This window comes from Dermochelys coriacea, chromosome 23 (genome assembly GCF_009764565.3).
Source record: "Dermochelys coriacea isolate rDerCor1 chromosome 23, rDerCor1.pri.v4, whole genome shotgun sequence".
Taxonomy (NCBI): Eukaryota; Metazoa; Chordata; order Testudines; family Dermochelyidae; genus Dermochelys; species Dermochelys coriacea.
The window spans coordinates 17,128,515-17,142,832 of record NC_050090.1 but is presented as its reverse complement, the minus strand read 5'-3'; the positions used below and the strand labels follow the sequence as shown (position 1 = coordinate 17,142,832).

The 14,318-nt window shown below is 61.9% G+C and overlaps 2 protein-coding genes across 5 annotated transcripts; both read right to left on the bottom strand.

Moving 5' to 3' along the window:
• Window positions 1-57: 57 nt before the first annotated feature.
• SLC10A3 (solute carrier family 10 member 3) lies at window positions 58-2,900 on the bottom strand. The gene is made up of 2 exons (XM_038382042.2): window positions 2,750-2,900; window positions 58-2,051 (listed from the first exon to the last, which is right to left on the bottom strand). The coding sequence occupies exon 2, from the start codon at window positions 1,947-1,949 to the stop codon at window positions 636-638; it is 1,314 nt and encodes a 437-aa protein (XP_038237970.1). The 5' UTR covers window positions 1,950-2,051; window positions 2,750-2,900; the 3' UTR covers window positions 58-635.
• A 2,530-nt stretch (window positions 2,901-5,430) lies between these two features.
• Window positions 5,431-9,969, bottom strand: FAM3A (FAM3 metabolism regulating signaling molecule A). Of its 4 annotated transcripts, XM_038381654.2 has the most exons (11): window positions 9,851-9,969; window positions 9,474-9,541; window positions 9,208-9,318; window positions 8,691-8,714; window positions 8,441-8,524; window positions 7,838-7,961; window positions 7,595-7,653; window positions 7,366-7,416; window positions 6,914-6,998; window positions 6,400-6,526; window positions 5,431-6,044 (listed from the first exon to the last, which is right to left on the bottom strand). In XM_038381654.2, the coding sequence occupies exons 2-11, from the start codon at window positions 9,484-9,486 to the stop codon at window positions 5,946-5,948; spliced, it is 777 nt and encodes a 258-aa protein (XP_038237582.1). In that variant the 5' UTR covers window positions 9,487-9,541; window positions 9,851-9,969; the 3' UTR covers window positions 5,431-5,945. The 4 variants fall into 4 exon arrangements, with proteins under 4 accessions (XP_038237582.1, XP_038237584.1, XP_038237585.1 ...); XM_038381656.2 differs by lacking the exon at window positions 8,441-8,524; XM_038381657.2 differs by lacking the exon at window positions 9,208-9,318.
• Between the last annotated feature and the right edge of the window lie 4,349 nt (window positions 9,970-14,318).

Below are 14,318 nucleotides of genomic sequence, written 5' to 3'. Positions count from 1 at the left end.
AGGAAGCCGAGTTTCCCCATTTCTTCGCTGTTGCCATGAGGGTGTGGTGGGGAAAGGTATTAAGCTTGGAAGTTGCACAGCAGAGAGGGGCAGGGCAGACAGCCTGGCGTGGGCTCCTAGCTTCCCCACTCTCCATGCCAGGGGTCAGGCACAGAGCAGCCTCCACTGGGGCCAGCACCCATGTTTGCTCTCAGGGTGGCATCAGGGTTGTGCCTGTCCTGGCTGAGCCAAGGGAGCCCAGCTGCCTACAGCCCCCTCCTTTGCTGTCTCCCACACCCCCAGTAACAGCTCCATCCACAAACTGTGTTGCTCTCTCCTTTATTCGAACCCTCACCCTGGGTGCTCCCCCCTCCTGTAAACAGCCTAGGCCCCACCTCCCTGGGAGCCACCACCAGCCGCATAGAAAATACATCATATAAAAATAAGGCTGGGTATTTAGGGGCCCAATGTGAAAGACTTTGGTTTCTAACTGCCCCCACGGGGAAGGGCCCTGGGCCCAGAGTCCCTTGTACAGTAGGTCCCTGAATCCTCCCATCTCTGCCCCCCGCAAGAGGCACTCAGCAGCTGGGGAAGCATAGCCCCCTTTGCAGCTGCCTCCAGCAGGGGGCCCAGTCCCTCTCGGGGCAGGGGGGTGCTCAGGGGCTGGCTGGTGGCTGCAGCTTCTTATAGAGGAGATGGCCCAGCACCAACAGCAGCATCTCAGCCGTGCTGCTCAGTGCCACCACGAAGGGGGCCTGGGAGGCATAGTCGGCCTGCCGGCGGCGGAAGGAAAGCTGCAAGACCGCCAGGGCCAGCAGACTGTTCTGCACCCCCACCTCAATGCTGACCGTCCGGCGGTGTGGGCCTGGCAGCCGCAGGCAGGCGGCCAGGAGGTAGCCCAGCAGGAGGCCGAAGAGAGGCACGCTCAGTCCAGCTAGCACCACAGGGGGCCGCACGTCAGTCAGGATAAACGCCCCCATGTGGTAGGCCATGAAGAGCCCGCCCAGGATGAGGGCGAAGCTGAAGGGCTTGATGAGCAGCAGCAGCAGGCGGGCAACCCTAGGCAGCTTGCACTTCACCAGCAGGCCGGCAGAGATGGGTACCGCGATGAAGAGCAGCGTGGCCAGGATCTTGGCAAAGGGCACGTGCAGACTCTGGTGGGCGCTCAGCAGCCGCCCGTAGAGCGCTGAGGAGAGCGGCATCAGCCCGGCGGCCGCCACTGTAGACAGCAGCGTCATGGAGATGGCCAGGGTGACGTCCCCGCCCAGTAGGAGGCTGTAGAGATACCCTCCGCCCCCACCTGGCGAGGAGCAGGTGACGACCAGCCCTAGTGCCAGCGCCTTGGGCAGGGCGAAGGCCAGCGACATGAGGTAGCCGTAGAGGGGCATGGCCACAAACTGGCCCAGGATGCCCAGGAGGACGGGGTGGGGCTGGCGCGCAAGATCCCGCAGTGCCTCCAGCTCCACCTTGCAGCCAAAGGCGCACTTGTTGACAAAGATGAGGGGCAGGAGGGCGTAGAGCAGCGGGTTCTCCGAGAAGTGGCCCAACCCCGCGTGCTCCAGCTCCTCACCTGGCAGCACTCGCACCCGGAACTCGCCTCGCTCCTCCACCAGCTGGTGCCGGTCCAGCAGGCGCAGCCGGAGCGGTGCCAGCCCAGCTGGGCCTGAGCGGATGGCCACCAGGAAGCCCCTTGCTCCGCAGCACAGAGTGCTGACGTTTTCCACCGTCAGCACAGCGGGCGCCAGCGAGGCTGCACTAAGCCGGGTACCGCCTGCCGTCCCGTTGGCGCCCGGGTAGCAGCTGGACACCACCATGATGCCCCGGCTCCTCTCGGGGAAGTCGAACTCCAGTGTGCTGCCGTCGCCCATGCTCAGGTATGTGCTGGCTGGCTGCCCCCTGGCTGGCAGGGCCCGGCAGCCCAGCAGCAGCAGCAGGAGCGGCAGGGCGTGTGCCATGCCAGGGGGTCTCATGGCCCACGGGTGCCTGGTCTCCAGCGACTCTGGCACATGGGGACGTCCTTCAGCCAGGACGCGTGAGGCTTCTTTGCTTTGTCGCCAGGTGTCCCTGCCAACCTGGGGGGAGGGAATGGGGAGAAGAGGAGCCTGAGGGGGGATAGATTGGGGTGGTGGTGGGGTCTTGGCTGAGGCTGCCAGCTCCTGGCCACCCACCCTGGAGCAGGGAACTGGCCGATCTGGACCGGGGGAAGGGGCAGCCCAGAGCCAGGCTGTAGGGGGAGTGCATGGGGTGGGGAGTTATGGGGCAGGGCTGGCCATTCCCTCTCTCTTCAGCTGTGCTACCAAAGTTAGTAAGTCAGGTAGGGAAGCTGATCACAGACACCCCCCAAGACACCCCATATGCATCCCTCTTCCCATAGGTAGCCCCCCTCACACACCCCTCCCCAATATTGCCCACACCTTGCACCCTCCATCAACAAGGCAGGGCAGCCCCGAATGCTGCCACACCCTGTAGGATCAGAGGTCACACAGGGTCAGGGGAGCAAGTCAAACGCCTTTAGGACCCAGCCCCAGGCTTCCCCTGCCCCCACCCAAGCTCCAGGCAGACCCCTGCCCTCTGCCCCCAACCCCTCCTGCTACCCCGTGCAACCGCCCCCACCCCCAAATCCTAGCTGAACCCTTGGCCCTGCAGCCCTGAAAGCGAGGGGACGCAACCCCCTCACCTCTGCCCCCCAAAAACTCCCCGTTCCAGGTGCTAGCCCTCGTAACCCTCGCCAGCCCCCATCTCCCCCTCCCCCTCCTGCTGCCCCCCGCACCTGGCACCGCCCCGCGGGCCCCACTTGACTCGGCAGCGTCCTGATCCCTTTGGTCCTGCCCCTCTGTTGCGTCACAGCCGTGGCCCCGCCCCGCGGGAAACGATCTCACAATGGTCCCACCCACCACGGAAGTGGCCGCGGACCGCGGGGGATGGGCCAGGGGACCGGAAGTACGTTAAAAAAAAGGGCGGGACTGAGGACTCGCTGTCCTATGATTGGTTGGGAGTCTGCGACCTTCTGTACCCTGTTTGATGAAGCTTGGGGCGCCCGGAGCGCTGATTGGTGAGCCTCTGCAGCCCTGTCTTCTAATTGGTGAAACTACGGGTTCCCTGTGCTCTGAGTAGCTGTCCCCCTGCATCTCCCACCCCCCAGGCTCTGATTGGTGTGACGTGAGTACCCTGGCTGCTGAGTGGTGGGTCCTGGCCTTTCCCCCCATCCTGTGATTGGTGGGATTAGCGACCCCCAACAGCGTGTGTCAGTATCAGGAGATGGGTGGGCGAGGGCCCCAAACTCCCCCCAAGGCCTGGTGCCAGCTCCCTCCCGGGCCTGGCCAAACCGGGGTCCCCGGCGGTGGCCTCCTCTACCCAGCCTGAGCCCGCGCCGCCCTTGCTGCTTGTTTGTCCTTTCCTCTCCCTGGGGCGGGGAACGTTTCATCATCCCGCACGCACCCGCGGCTTGTCTCTCTGCAGGCCCATGTAGCTGGCCCCAGGAGCAGCCAGCGGGCGGTTTGTTCCCACCCTTCACTCCTGGAGCTTGGCGTACAGCCTCCCGGGCGGCGCCGTCCCTTGCCCTAGCCCCATGTATTATCCTGATTGCTGCTAATGATTTCTCTGACTCCCGCCTAGGAGCCCCCGCCGGGGATCAGGCAGCCATGGGGCTCGACCCTGGTCACACAGAAAAAGCCATTCCCAGAGCCCCCGCGCTGGCCAACCATGCAGGTCCACAGGTGCAGACAGACCCATGGCAGGGGAGAATCAGAACAGAATGGGCCAATAGCGCTTGCCATGCCATACGGCGAGCTCTGCACACCTCTAGCCCAATGGCTGGCAAGGCTGGGGCGGGAGAGTTTTGAGGTGAGGGCGGAAAGTGAGTCAGGTGCTAGCTTTGCAGGCTGGCACAGGAGTGGAGGCAGCACAAAGGGCCTTTGACAGATTGGTAAGGGGGTGACAGAGGCTGGGCTCACGCGCCACTCAAAGCCAGGGGTCGCCCCTTCCCTATTGAGTGAGAGATGATTGATGTCTGTGGGGAAGCCATGAAGGGCCTCGGAAGTCAAGACAAACATGAATGTGCTGGAGCAGGGGAGAGCCGGGAGAGGAGGGCTGTGGAGAGGGGGGGACGAGACAGGCAGTGGGAGAGGCTGGGAGAATGACTGGCAGAACATCCCACCCTGGGCAGAAGGGAGAGCCACCCCACAGGCCAGTTTTAGACTCGTCTCAACACGCTAGTCCTACCCCCTGGAGCTCCTGCAAGGACGAAGCCCCGCATGCTCTGAGAAGACTCTTGCTCATGTGATTGCCAGCTGGAGGGCAGGGGAGGATGGTGATCAAAGGCAGAGGGCTCAGGGAAGAGCCCCAAGAATGATCAAGGGCTACAAAACCTGCAATCCAGAAAGAGACACCAGAACATAAGAACGGCCATACTGGGTCAGCCCAAAAGTCCATCTAGCCCCATCTCCCAACAGTGCCCCAGAGGGAATGAACAGAACAGGTAATCATCAAGTGATCCATCCCGTCACCCGCTCCCAGCGTCTGGCAAACAGAGGCTAGAGCCACAGGGCTGCCATCCTGGCTAATAGCCATTGATGGACATATTCTCCATGAATTTATCTAGTTCTTTACAGAACCCTGTTATAGTCTTGGCCTTCACAACATCCTTCAGCAAAGAGTTCCACGGGTTGACTGTGCCTTGTGTGAAGAAATACTTCCTTTTGTTTGTTTTAAACCTGCTGCCTATTCATTTAATTTGGCGACCCCTAGTTCTTGTGTTATGAGAAGGAGTAAACAACACTTCCTTATCTACTTTCTCCACACCAGTCATGATTTTATAGACCTCTATCTTAACCCCCCTCAGTCGTCTCTTTTCCAAGCTGAAAAGTCCCAGTCTTATGAATCTCTCCTCATACGGCAGCCGTTCCATGCCACTAATCATTTTTGTTGCCCTTTGCTGAATCTTTTCCAATATATCTTTTTTGAGATGGAGCGACCACATGTGCCCACAATATTCAAGATGTGGGCGTACAATGGATTTATATAGAGGCAACATGATATTTTGTCTTATTATCTATCCCTTTCCTAATGATTCCTAACATTCTGTTTGCTTTTTTGACTGCCAGTGCACATTGAGTGGATGTGTTCAGAGAACTAGCCACAGTGACTCCAAGATCTCTTTCTTGAGTAGTAATAGCTAATTTAGCCCCCATCATTTTATATGGACAGTTGGGATTATGTTTCCCAATGTGCATTACTTTGCATTTATCAACAGTGAATTTCCTCTGGCAGTAGGTTGCCCAGGCCCCAGTTTATTTAGCTTCACACAGAGTTTAAGTGTTGACGATCTCCCTCTCTCGGGACCTCATGGGCACAAACATTAGGCAAGAGGCTCTTCAGTCTAGCAGAAGAAAGGCCACAACCCCCTCTGCCCCCCATCACACCAGCCCCCAAGGATGGACAAACAGCCTCTGCTCTCTCTGCGCTGCATTTATTTAGACCCCATGGAGGGCCCAGGCCATGGGAGGTTACAGACCCCTCTGCCCTTGAGCTAGAAGACCCCCTGCAATTTCCCCTCTCAGGAGAGGGGGACACCACTGAATCACCACACCAGGGAGGGGACTGGCCCAAGCAGACCCCCACCCCTGCCACGCTAGAATTGAGGGCATCGCTCTCCATGGAATGGTGATAATTCCAAGGTAGAGAGCAGAGAACAAGCCCCCCCCCCCCCCCCCACACACACACAGAGACAGTCAGTAAGGAAAGGAATGCACCTGGGCTTAACACACCTAGGGGAATAAGGCACTTAGAGGGGATGGGGCCTGCAATCCCCAGCTGCCCAGTGAAAAAATCAGTGCGGCACATCCTTGGGGAGGCTGGAGAAAGGGGGCCCCCTGCCAGACCTGCCCACAGACTCAAGCAGCAAGCCCCCCTCCCTGGCATGGTGCAGTGTCCCCGCACCTCGGGTTCCAGGGGTGGGGTTGGGGGGGTCATTGGCCATCAGCCTTTTTTTGCGGGATGCAGCCCTCGATCTCCAGTGCCTCCGGCCAGCCCTCATACTTGTTGGTGCTCTTGCTGTTCTTGGTGTGCTGGGGGAGGGGACAACCCACATTAAGGCAGAGAAGGGACCTCCTGGCTTCTCTACCCCCCCACAGTCCCAGGGGCCCCCAACCTCTCCCCCCAAAGCTGTGACCCACCCCACCCACAACCCCCTTAGCTTCTCCACCTCCCTCAGTACCAGGGTCCCCCAGACTCTTCCCCCATCTGAAGCTGTGACCCATTCCCCCTCCCCCAGGCCTCCACTCATTGGAATCTCTGCAGGCATGACAGGACACCCGCTGGCTGACCCCAGGTCTGCCCTTGGGAAGGCAATCAGCTGGGGACAGGGAGAAGAGTGGGGCTGGGCCCCTGGCGAGGGGGAAACGGGAGGGTGGAGGAGCTCACCTGCTCGAAGGGGCTTTTGTCCTGCACCCCTTTGGCCCCCACAAAGACCCAGCTGTCGCGGAAGCCGAGCTCCTTGGCCACACTGCTGCCAAGATCGCTGAAAATCCTCCGAGTCTCTTCGTTCATCCTGGGGGCAGAGCCCTGGCTCAGCGGGAGGATCTGGGCCCTGCACCAAGCCAGCCAGGGCCCCCACCTCGTGGCTGGATGGGAGCTGGCACCCACCAGATGGGAAAGACCCCAGGCCCCATTCCCCTGAGCCAGCGAGTCCCTGCCCTGGGGCCAGATGGAAGCTGGTGCCCCCTAGAGGGGACAGGTCCCATATCCTTCCCTCTGAGCCAGCCAGGGCCCCCACCACTGGCCCTGAGTCTGGATGGGAGCCAGCACCCTTAGAGGGGTGAGGCCCCAGGTCCCGTTCCCACCCCTACAAGCCAGCCAGTCCCCTCCCTGGGGACAGATGGGAGCTGGCGCCCTCCCAGAGGGGAAAGGCCCCACTGGGCCCGCATCCCACACCCACTTTGTGGCTGGGTCGTCGTATGAGGCCACGAACACCAGGGTCCCTTCGTGCAGCGGTCGAATGAACTTCAGCAGCTCGTTGACATCTGGGGTGAAAGATGCAGGGGTGAGCGCAGGCATGGGCTTCCTGACCCACAGGGTTCCCTGAGCCTCCCCCCATGTTCCTGCCTGTCACACAGACCTCCTGTGCCAGGGTCTCCCAGCTGGAGCCCCATGGATTCCCCCCCGAGCCCCTCCCACAACATCCTCAGGGGCTGCCCCACGATCCCCAGCCCTCCTGCTCCATGGGGTTCCTGAGCCTCTTTCCCCACCCACCCACCCACCCATTCCTGCCTCTCACACAGACTCACCACCCCCTGCGCCAGGGTCTCCTGCCTGGAGCCCCCTCAGATCCACTCCCTCCGCCCCAAGTCCCCCCACAACATCCTCAGGTGCTTTCCCCCCCCCCCTCACCTCCAGCCCACATGTCGAAGAACCTGGCATCAATGAGCTCCCCATTGACCCCTGGAACCAGAGAGAGAGAGAGAGAGAGAGAGAGAGAGTCAGAGCTCACCCTGCTGCAGCCCCCCCTTCCCCAGGCCAACCCCTCTTTCCCAGGCCCCATACCCCCTCCCCAGTCCCCTCTTCCTCACACCCACACCCAGGCCACAATAGTGTTCCCCCTCCTGCCTCCACCACTCACCATTCACCAGGGCGATGTTCAGACCCCGCCCTACATTGTTCTTCACACTGCTCATTAGCCTGGAATGAAAGGGAGGTGAGAACAGCCTGGATTCTCTCCTTGGCTCTGGGAGAAGCGTGCTGTCTGGTGTGTTGGAGAGGGGCTGGGAGCCCGGACTCCTGGGTTCTCCCCACAGTTTTGCCCCTGATTAGCATGCTGCTGTCTCTCACCTCCCCATGCTGAGCCCCGAACCCCATGACTCACATTTTATCCTCCAGGCAGATCTTGGGCCCGATGACGTTGGCGGCGCCACTGACCAGGCGGAAGGCGAGATGCAGCTCGGGGCAGGGCTGCGGGAGGCCGCACTTGTACTTCCTGGGCCGCGGCTCTGGGCAGGGGGTGAGGAGATGTGGGGAGGTCGCCAAGATACCCTGATGTCAACCTGCCCCCCCCATGGTCTCCTGGGCTAGACAGCTCCCACACCAGTCAAGGGTGCCATGTCCCTGCCATGGGGGGCGGGGAGGGGGAAGGAGCTCCTGGGAGGGAGATGCTAGTGCAGGAACATGAGCTGAGCTGGGGGATATGGGACCAAGGGAGTCACCTGTGAAATGGGGGGGTACTCCAACCTCACCCTATGGGACTGCGACACCCTCCACCCCAGCCAGTAGGGACACCTGGAGCGATGCACTGGAGTCCCTGCCCCTGTATCTGGGACCCAGCCCGCTGCTACCACAGGCCCCCATGGGGTCCCTGCTTCTGGCCTGGGACCCAGCCCCCCACTACCCCCTTCCCCCCAGGTCCCTGCTCCCAGCCTGGGACCCAGCCCTCTGCTGCCGCTGCCCCCGACCCCACAGGCCAGAGACTCACTGTTGTGTCTGCTTCTGGCTCCCGCCCTGCCTGAGGGGGCGGCGCTGGCCCGAAGGGGCACAGCCGAGCTGCCCCAGCCTGACACTGGGGGCAAGAAAAGAGGAGCTGGTGAGGGAAGGGGGGAGCACCCTGGAGCCCTGCCCCCCTCCTCTCCCCAGACTAGGCCTCCAGCCAGGACCCTCTGTCCCCAGCATGGCACAGATCCAGGGGGAGCAGGACAAGCCCCCACCCCGGGGTAGCAGTCACTCACCTGCCGTGGAGGGGTTGTCAGGGCCTGTGGGGAGAGAAAGAACAGCTGCAGTGACCCACAGCGCAGTGTTCCTGCCTCGCTCCCCCCGGGGGGTATGTGTGTCCAGAACTTGGTCCCAACATCTTTTCCACCCCTGCTTAGGGGTCAGGAGTCTGCCCCAGGAGAAGATCCTCCCCTCAACCCTGCCAGGATTCAGGGTCTTGTACCACAGCACGGGGGGGGGTGTCATCCCCTGTGAAACTCCCTGCCACAAGGCAACTGAGTGTCCTTGCTGGGGAAGGAGGGACACTACAGCCCCTGCCCCCCCATCCCAGGGGCAGATCCCTCCAGGGGGCACCCCTGCTCCAGCCGCTATAGCCATGGATGACGTTGCCCTGTGAAACTGCCTGCCACAAGGTGCCCAGCTATCATGGCTAGGGGTGGGGGCCCGTTATAGCCGTGGATGATGTTGCCCTGTGGAACTGCCTGCCACAAGGTGCCTGGCTATCATGGCTGGGGTGGGGGGCCCAGCTCTTACTGCTGAGGAGCTGCTGGAGGCGAGAGAAGCCACTCTGGGTGCCCAGCAGGAGGCTGACGAGGATCCAGGTGAGCCCAGCGGTGAGGATGATCACCACCACGCGCAGGGGGCCTGGGGGGGGAGGGAAGGAGGGGATCAGAGCCAGGGCATAGGGTTAGGGGAACCCCTCAGTGCAAACCCAGCCCCGGCATCCAACCCTCCACCCCACTGCCCACACCCAGCTGGTATAACCCCTGCCCCCACACCAGCCCCCCCCAGCCTCTCACCTGCCAATCTCATGGCACCATCCAAGGGGCCCCTGGGAGGGGGGAGTCTGAGCCCAGAGGAACCGGAGCTGAAAGGGAAGTGACGGGTCCGTCAGAGTCCAGAACCGGCCCAAATCCTGTGACCCATCTCCCTTCTCACCTGCCGCACAGCCCCCCATCCCTCCAGGGTATCCCAGCCCCCCAATACCCTCACACCCCGCTTCCCCCAACAGCCCCCCATCTCCCCCAGGGTACCCCAGCCCCAGAGTCCCCCCATAGCCCCGATACACCCCGTGTGCCCCATCTCCCACCCCCTCGATACTATCACACACCCCGTCTCAGCCCCTCCCGCCAGCCCCCAACACCCCCTAATCCTCCTGCCCCCGGGCGCTGCTCACTTGGCGGCGACGGCTCCGGCGGTCCCCGGCCCGGAACAGGGAGGAACCGAGCGACCCCAGAACCCGCCTCCAGATTCCCCGCCCCGCGAACACGGGGACCCGCCCCCAACTCTAGCACCGCCCACTCCTCCCGCCTATATCCACCCTCCGGCTCCGCCCCCCGCCTCTGGCTCCGCCCTCGCCCCGCTGGGACCTTCCCCCGGCTCCACCCCCTGCCCCACTGGGATCCGCCCCTGGCCTCGTCCACAGAGCCCAGTTTGCCCCTCATTGCGAGGGGGGTCTGGGGCAGGTGGGGCAGAGACCCCCAGATGGGAGTTCCCAGTGGGGGCCACACAGAGAGGCTGGAATGGGGGGGTCTGTTAATTAGCCCGTAATTATAGCCGGCCGGACAAGTGGTGACAAAGTGAGGGTCCTCTAGGGCGAGTGGGGGTCTCTTCTTGTGGGGGGATGGAGAAAAGGGGGAGGAATCTCTCCCTCGAGGAGGGGCCCAGGACACTGGGGTCCTAGTCCCAGGAACAGCCCCATAGGCCCATCTAGCCCAGTGTCCCAGCTCCGGTAATGCTGTGATGCCCCAGCAGGAAATGTATCAATCTTAGAAATGGGGGGAGCAAGCTGTTCACATGCCTCACCCCAGAAGTGGCTGCATCTCAGCACCGGGCAAAGAGTCTCCATATAACCAGCCCCTGTGCCCTGCCATGGGGGGAGCATGTCTCAGCGCTGGGCAAGGGGTCACTGTATAATCAGCCCCTGCCCCACCCAAGAGGAGCCGCGATCCATTGCGGGGCGAGGGGTCCCCATATAATCAGACCCTGGCTGAGGTGGCCATATCTGAGTGCTGGAGTATGAGGACTAACAGACACACCCACACACCCCAGATGTGTTGGTGGGCTCTTTTTTACCACCTCCTATTCCTCTAAGGGCTATGGATGTGCCCCGACCCACATGGGACCCTGTCAAGCCCTAGCCCTCAGTGCTGTCCAGTGGCAGGGAGTCCCACTGGTTCGCAGTGAACAGCTACCTCCCTCCTCTGTGGGCCACAAGCAGCAATCACCACCCCCTTTCCAGGTGGCATTTTAGCCTGTCCCCTCCAAGGGAAAATAAATTGCAACCTTCTCCCTCCATCTCCATACCAGGACTCCTGGGTTCTCTCCCAGCTCTGGGGGCGTAAAAGTATTTCTTCTATGGACATGGGGCTGGGAGATGCTGACAGCTCTAAGCTACTTGTTCAACCACCACCGAGCAGCTTTGAGCCCAGCAGAGGGCGCTGTCGTATCAGCCCGGAGGCGCTGGGCCCCGCCCCAGAAGCTGGAGCGAGGCCCTGGAGCGCTTAAAATTCTGCTGGTTTTCCAGCCCCTGGTGCGTGAAGCCAGGTGGGAGCCTGCTGGGTCCTGGTATAAACAGCCCCTCCCTGCTCTAACCCACAGACCCCGCTCCCCTCCCAGAGCCGGGGAGAGAACCCAGGAGTCCTGGCTCCCAGTCCCCCGCTCTAACCACCAGACCCCACTCAACTCCCAGAGCTGGAGAGAGAACCCAGGAGTCCTGGCTCCCAGCTTCCCCCCACCATTCCCCATTGGCTTAGCCAGCCACATGTCACTGGGCATCAAGCGATTAATGTGCTAAAAGCCCCGTGGATCATAATTAATCTTTAGGAGCCAGGGTCTGTGCTTGCCACAACTATCTCCCCTCCCCCATCTGTGTCAGGGGAGATTTATGGGGCAGGGTGGGGGGGAGAGGAGCAAGGGATGGGTCTGGAATGTGTCTGAGGTTTGCATTGCAGGCGAGTGGTACATCCTGGGGGTGGGGATGGATGTGCCGCCCCCCTGAACCCTCAATGCAACAGGCCCCCCAGCCCTGCACCCCTCTGCTCAACCTCCCCTGCCCCATCCCCCCCAACACCCTGCCCATATCTCCAGGCTCACACACACATACACACCCCACACACCACCCCTCCGGCCCTTGGAGAGGCAGGGACCCTCCCCCCTGAGAATTGTTGGAGAAGGACCCACAACTGTACTCAGCATTTCTGCTGCATCTTTGTGACATCACAGTGCTGGGCCTGCCTTAATGAGAGTGGGGGGAGGGGTGTGGCTGCAGCCCCCCTCACCAGGCAAACTGAGGCACTTGGGGCTGAGGTATGAACACAGCCCCCCACACACCCACACACTGCAACCCACTTCCCCCAAGAGCCAGGGAGAGAACTCAGAAGTAGCTTCTCGCCAGGCCCCAAGGTTGTGTTATTAGCTGGGGCCTTGGCATGGCTCAGGCAGGGTGACATTAATGATGCTGGAGCTGTTATTAATAGGGCTGGGGTCTGGCTGGGTGAGGGGGCTAATGAACAGGGCTGGCACCATGCCAGGCTGAGCTGGGAACCAGAAGCAAAGCCAGAGGCCAGTGCCAAGCTGGCGCCCTAGGGGAGAAAGGCCCCAGTGCCCCATTCCCAGCCCCCCTGAGCCAGCCAGGGCCTGAACCCATAATCCCTTTCCAGCCTCCCCTCCCACACACACACCCATTTTGGGGTAGGTCCCTCTCCTCCTTATAGGATCCTGGCACTGAGTCGAAGACACCTCCCCCACCCCCCCAATTCCTGTTATCCTTGGGGGAGAGGTTGTTTGGCACCACCCAGCTACCAGCTCAACCCTGCCTGGCCCCACACTAGTCTGGTTCCTCCCTGGGCCACCCCACCCCCCTGGCCCTGGATTTATGGTTCCGCCACTTGTTCCCACAGGTTTTTTTTTGAGACTGGAACCTTAAAAATGCCTTTACGAGGCCATTAGCCGAGGGAGGGCTCTGGTGAGGCTTTCAGGAGGCAGGGGACCAGAGCTGGGACTCCCCCACTGACTGCAATCCCCCCCATTATATGGGTTCCACCATCTGTACGGGGTCTCCCCAGTGGGCCTGGGTGTGCAATGGGTCAGGCTGGAGCAGCGCCTACAGCCTGGGCTGGCGAGGCCAGTCAAGACCTGTGTCACGAGCAGCCGTGTCCCTGCACCAGATATGCAGCCAGTGCTATCTCTCTGCCCCCCCCAGCTCTTCCCCGTCCCTCCAACCTGAGCCACAGGCCCCCATCCCAGCCCTGCCCCCATCTCCGTTCCTGCCCCACAGTCCCTGGCCTCCTAGCACTTCCCAGCCGCCCAACTGATCCTGCAGCCCCCCCATTGCTCTGTTTTCCCCCCCTTACCCCTGGGACTGGGGCGCGCACGTTGCTCTGTAGAATTAGCCTCAAGATTTTGGCTCCAGCAGCCGTGACACCCCCCCATGTCACCCCCAAAATGCTGCCTTGCTCCTGGGGCGCAGCATCAGCTGCCACTAACCCTGCTGGAGCTGCCGAAACCTGGCCCTTTGATGTGATTATCCTCCTGCCTGACCTGACAGCCAGAGCTGGGGGGTGCAGTGGGGCACGGAGTGGGGCAGGAGGCTGGGCAGATGATGCTCTCCTTGGCAGGCAGGGCTGGGGGGGCACCGTGGGGCAGGGAGCAGGGAGGGATGCTGGGCAGGGGACGTTCTCTCTTGGCAGGCAGGGCTGGGTGCTAGGGAGGCGCCATGGGGCAGGGAGCGGGGTGGGGAGCTGGGCAGGGGATGCTCTCCTCTCACAGGCAGGGCCGGGCACCAGGGGGTGCTGTGCTACCCCGTCTCCCATCCAAACTGTAAACAGGGCTTTCCCTGCTTAGCAGGGGCCTGGTTAGGCGGCTCCAACTGCAGCTGACAGGTGTGGGGGGGGTCCCAGGGGAGCTCCCCCTCCCCCCCCGCCTCTGTCCATTAACCTCCCATCAGCTGCCTGGCCAGAGAGCAGATGAATAATTAATAATCAACAGTCACAGATGGTGCAAGCTCCAGGGGGACCCCAGGGCCAGGCTAGCAGGAGGCTGTAGGTCAGGAGTGAGGGGCACCGGCAGGGCTGGGGGGAGCCCAGGGCTGGGCTAGCAGGGGCTGTGGGTCAGGAGTGAGAGGCACCGGCAGGGCTGGGGGGGCCCAGGGCCGGGCTAGCGGGGGCTGCAGGTTGGGAGTGAGGGGAATGGGGGCCTGGCTTCGTTTAAATCTTCCTTTAATTCCCCCTCCCCACCCGGCACTGAAGGCCCATCACTTATTCATCCAGCTGCCTCCACGGCATCTTTCACCTCCTCCCCTCCTGCCTCCTGAGGCAGATGCCAGAGTGGGGCCAGGCACGGGCCCCGAAACCCTCCCGCCCCATCTGAGGCAGAGCGAAATTTCCACCCTGGGCCATCCTGGCTCCAGCAACAGCACCAGCAAGCAGCTCCTCCTTGGAGAGAAACTGCCCCTCTTCCTGCCCTCAGCAGTAGTATCGGGGAAGCCCTCGCCTCCTGGGCCCTGGGCCTGTTCTGTTCTTTTCCTGTTGTCCAGTGGCAGGCAGTTCCAGTGACTCATCAAGCATCACGGTTCAGTCAGATTCAGACAGCAGCCCCTCATGCTGGCGTTCGGTGTTAGAATTCTCCCCTCTAGCCCTGCTCTG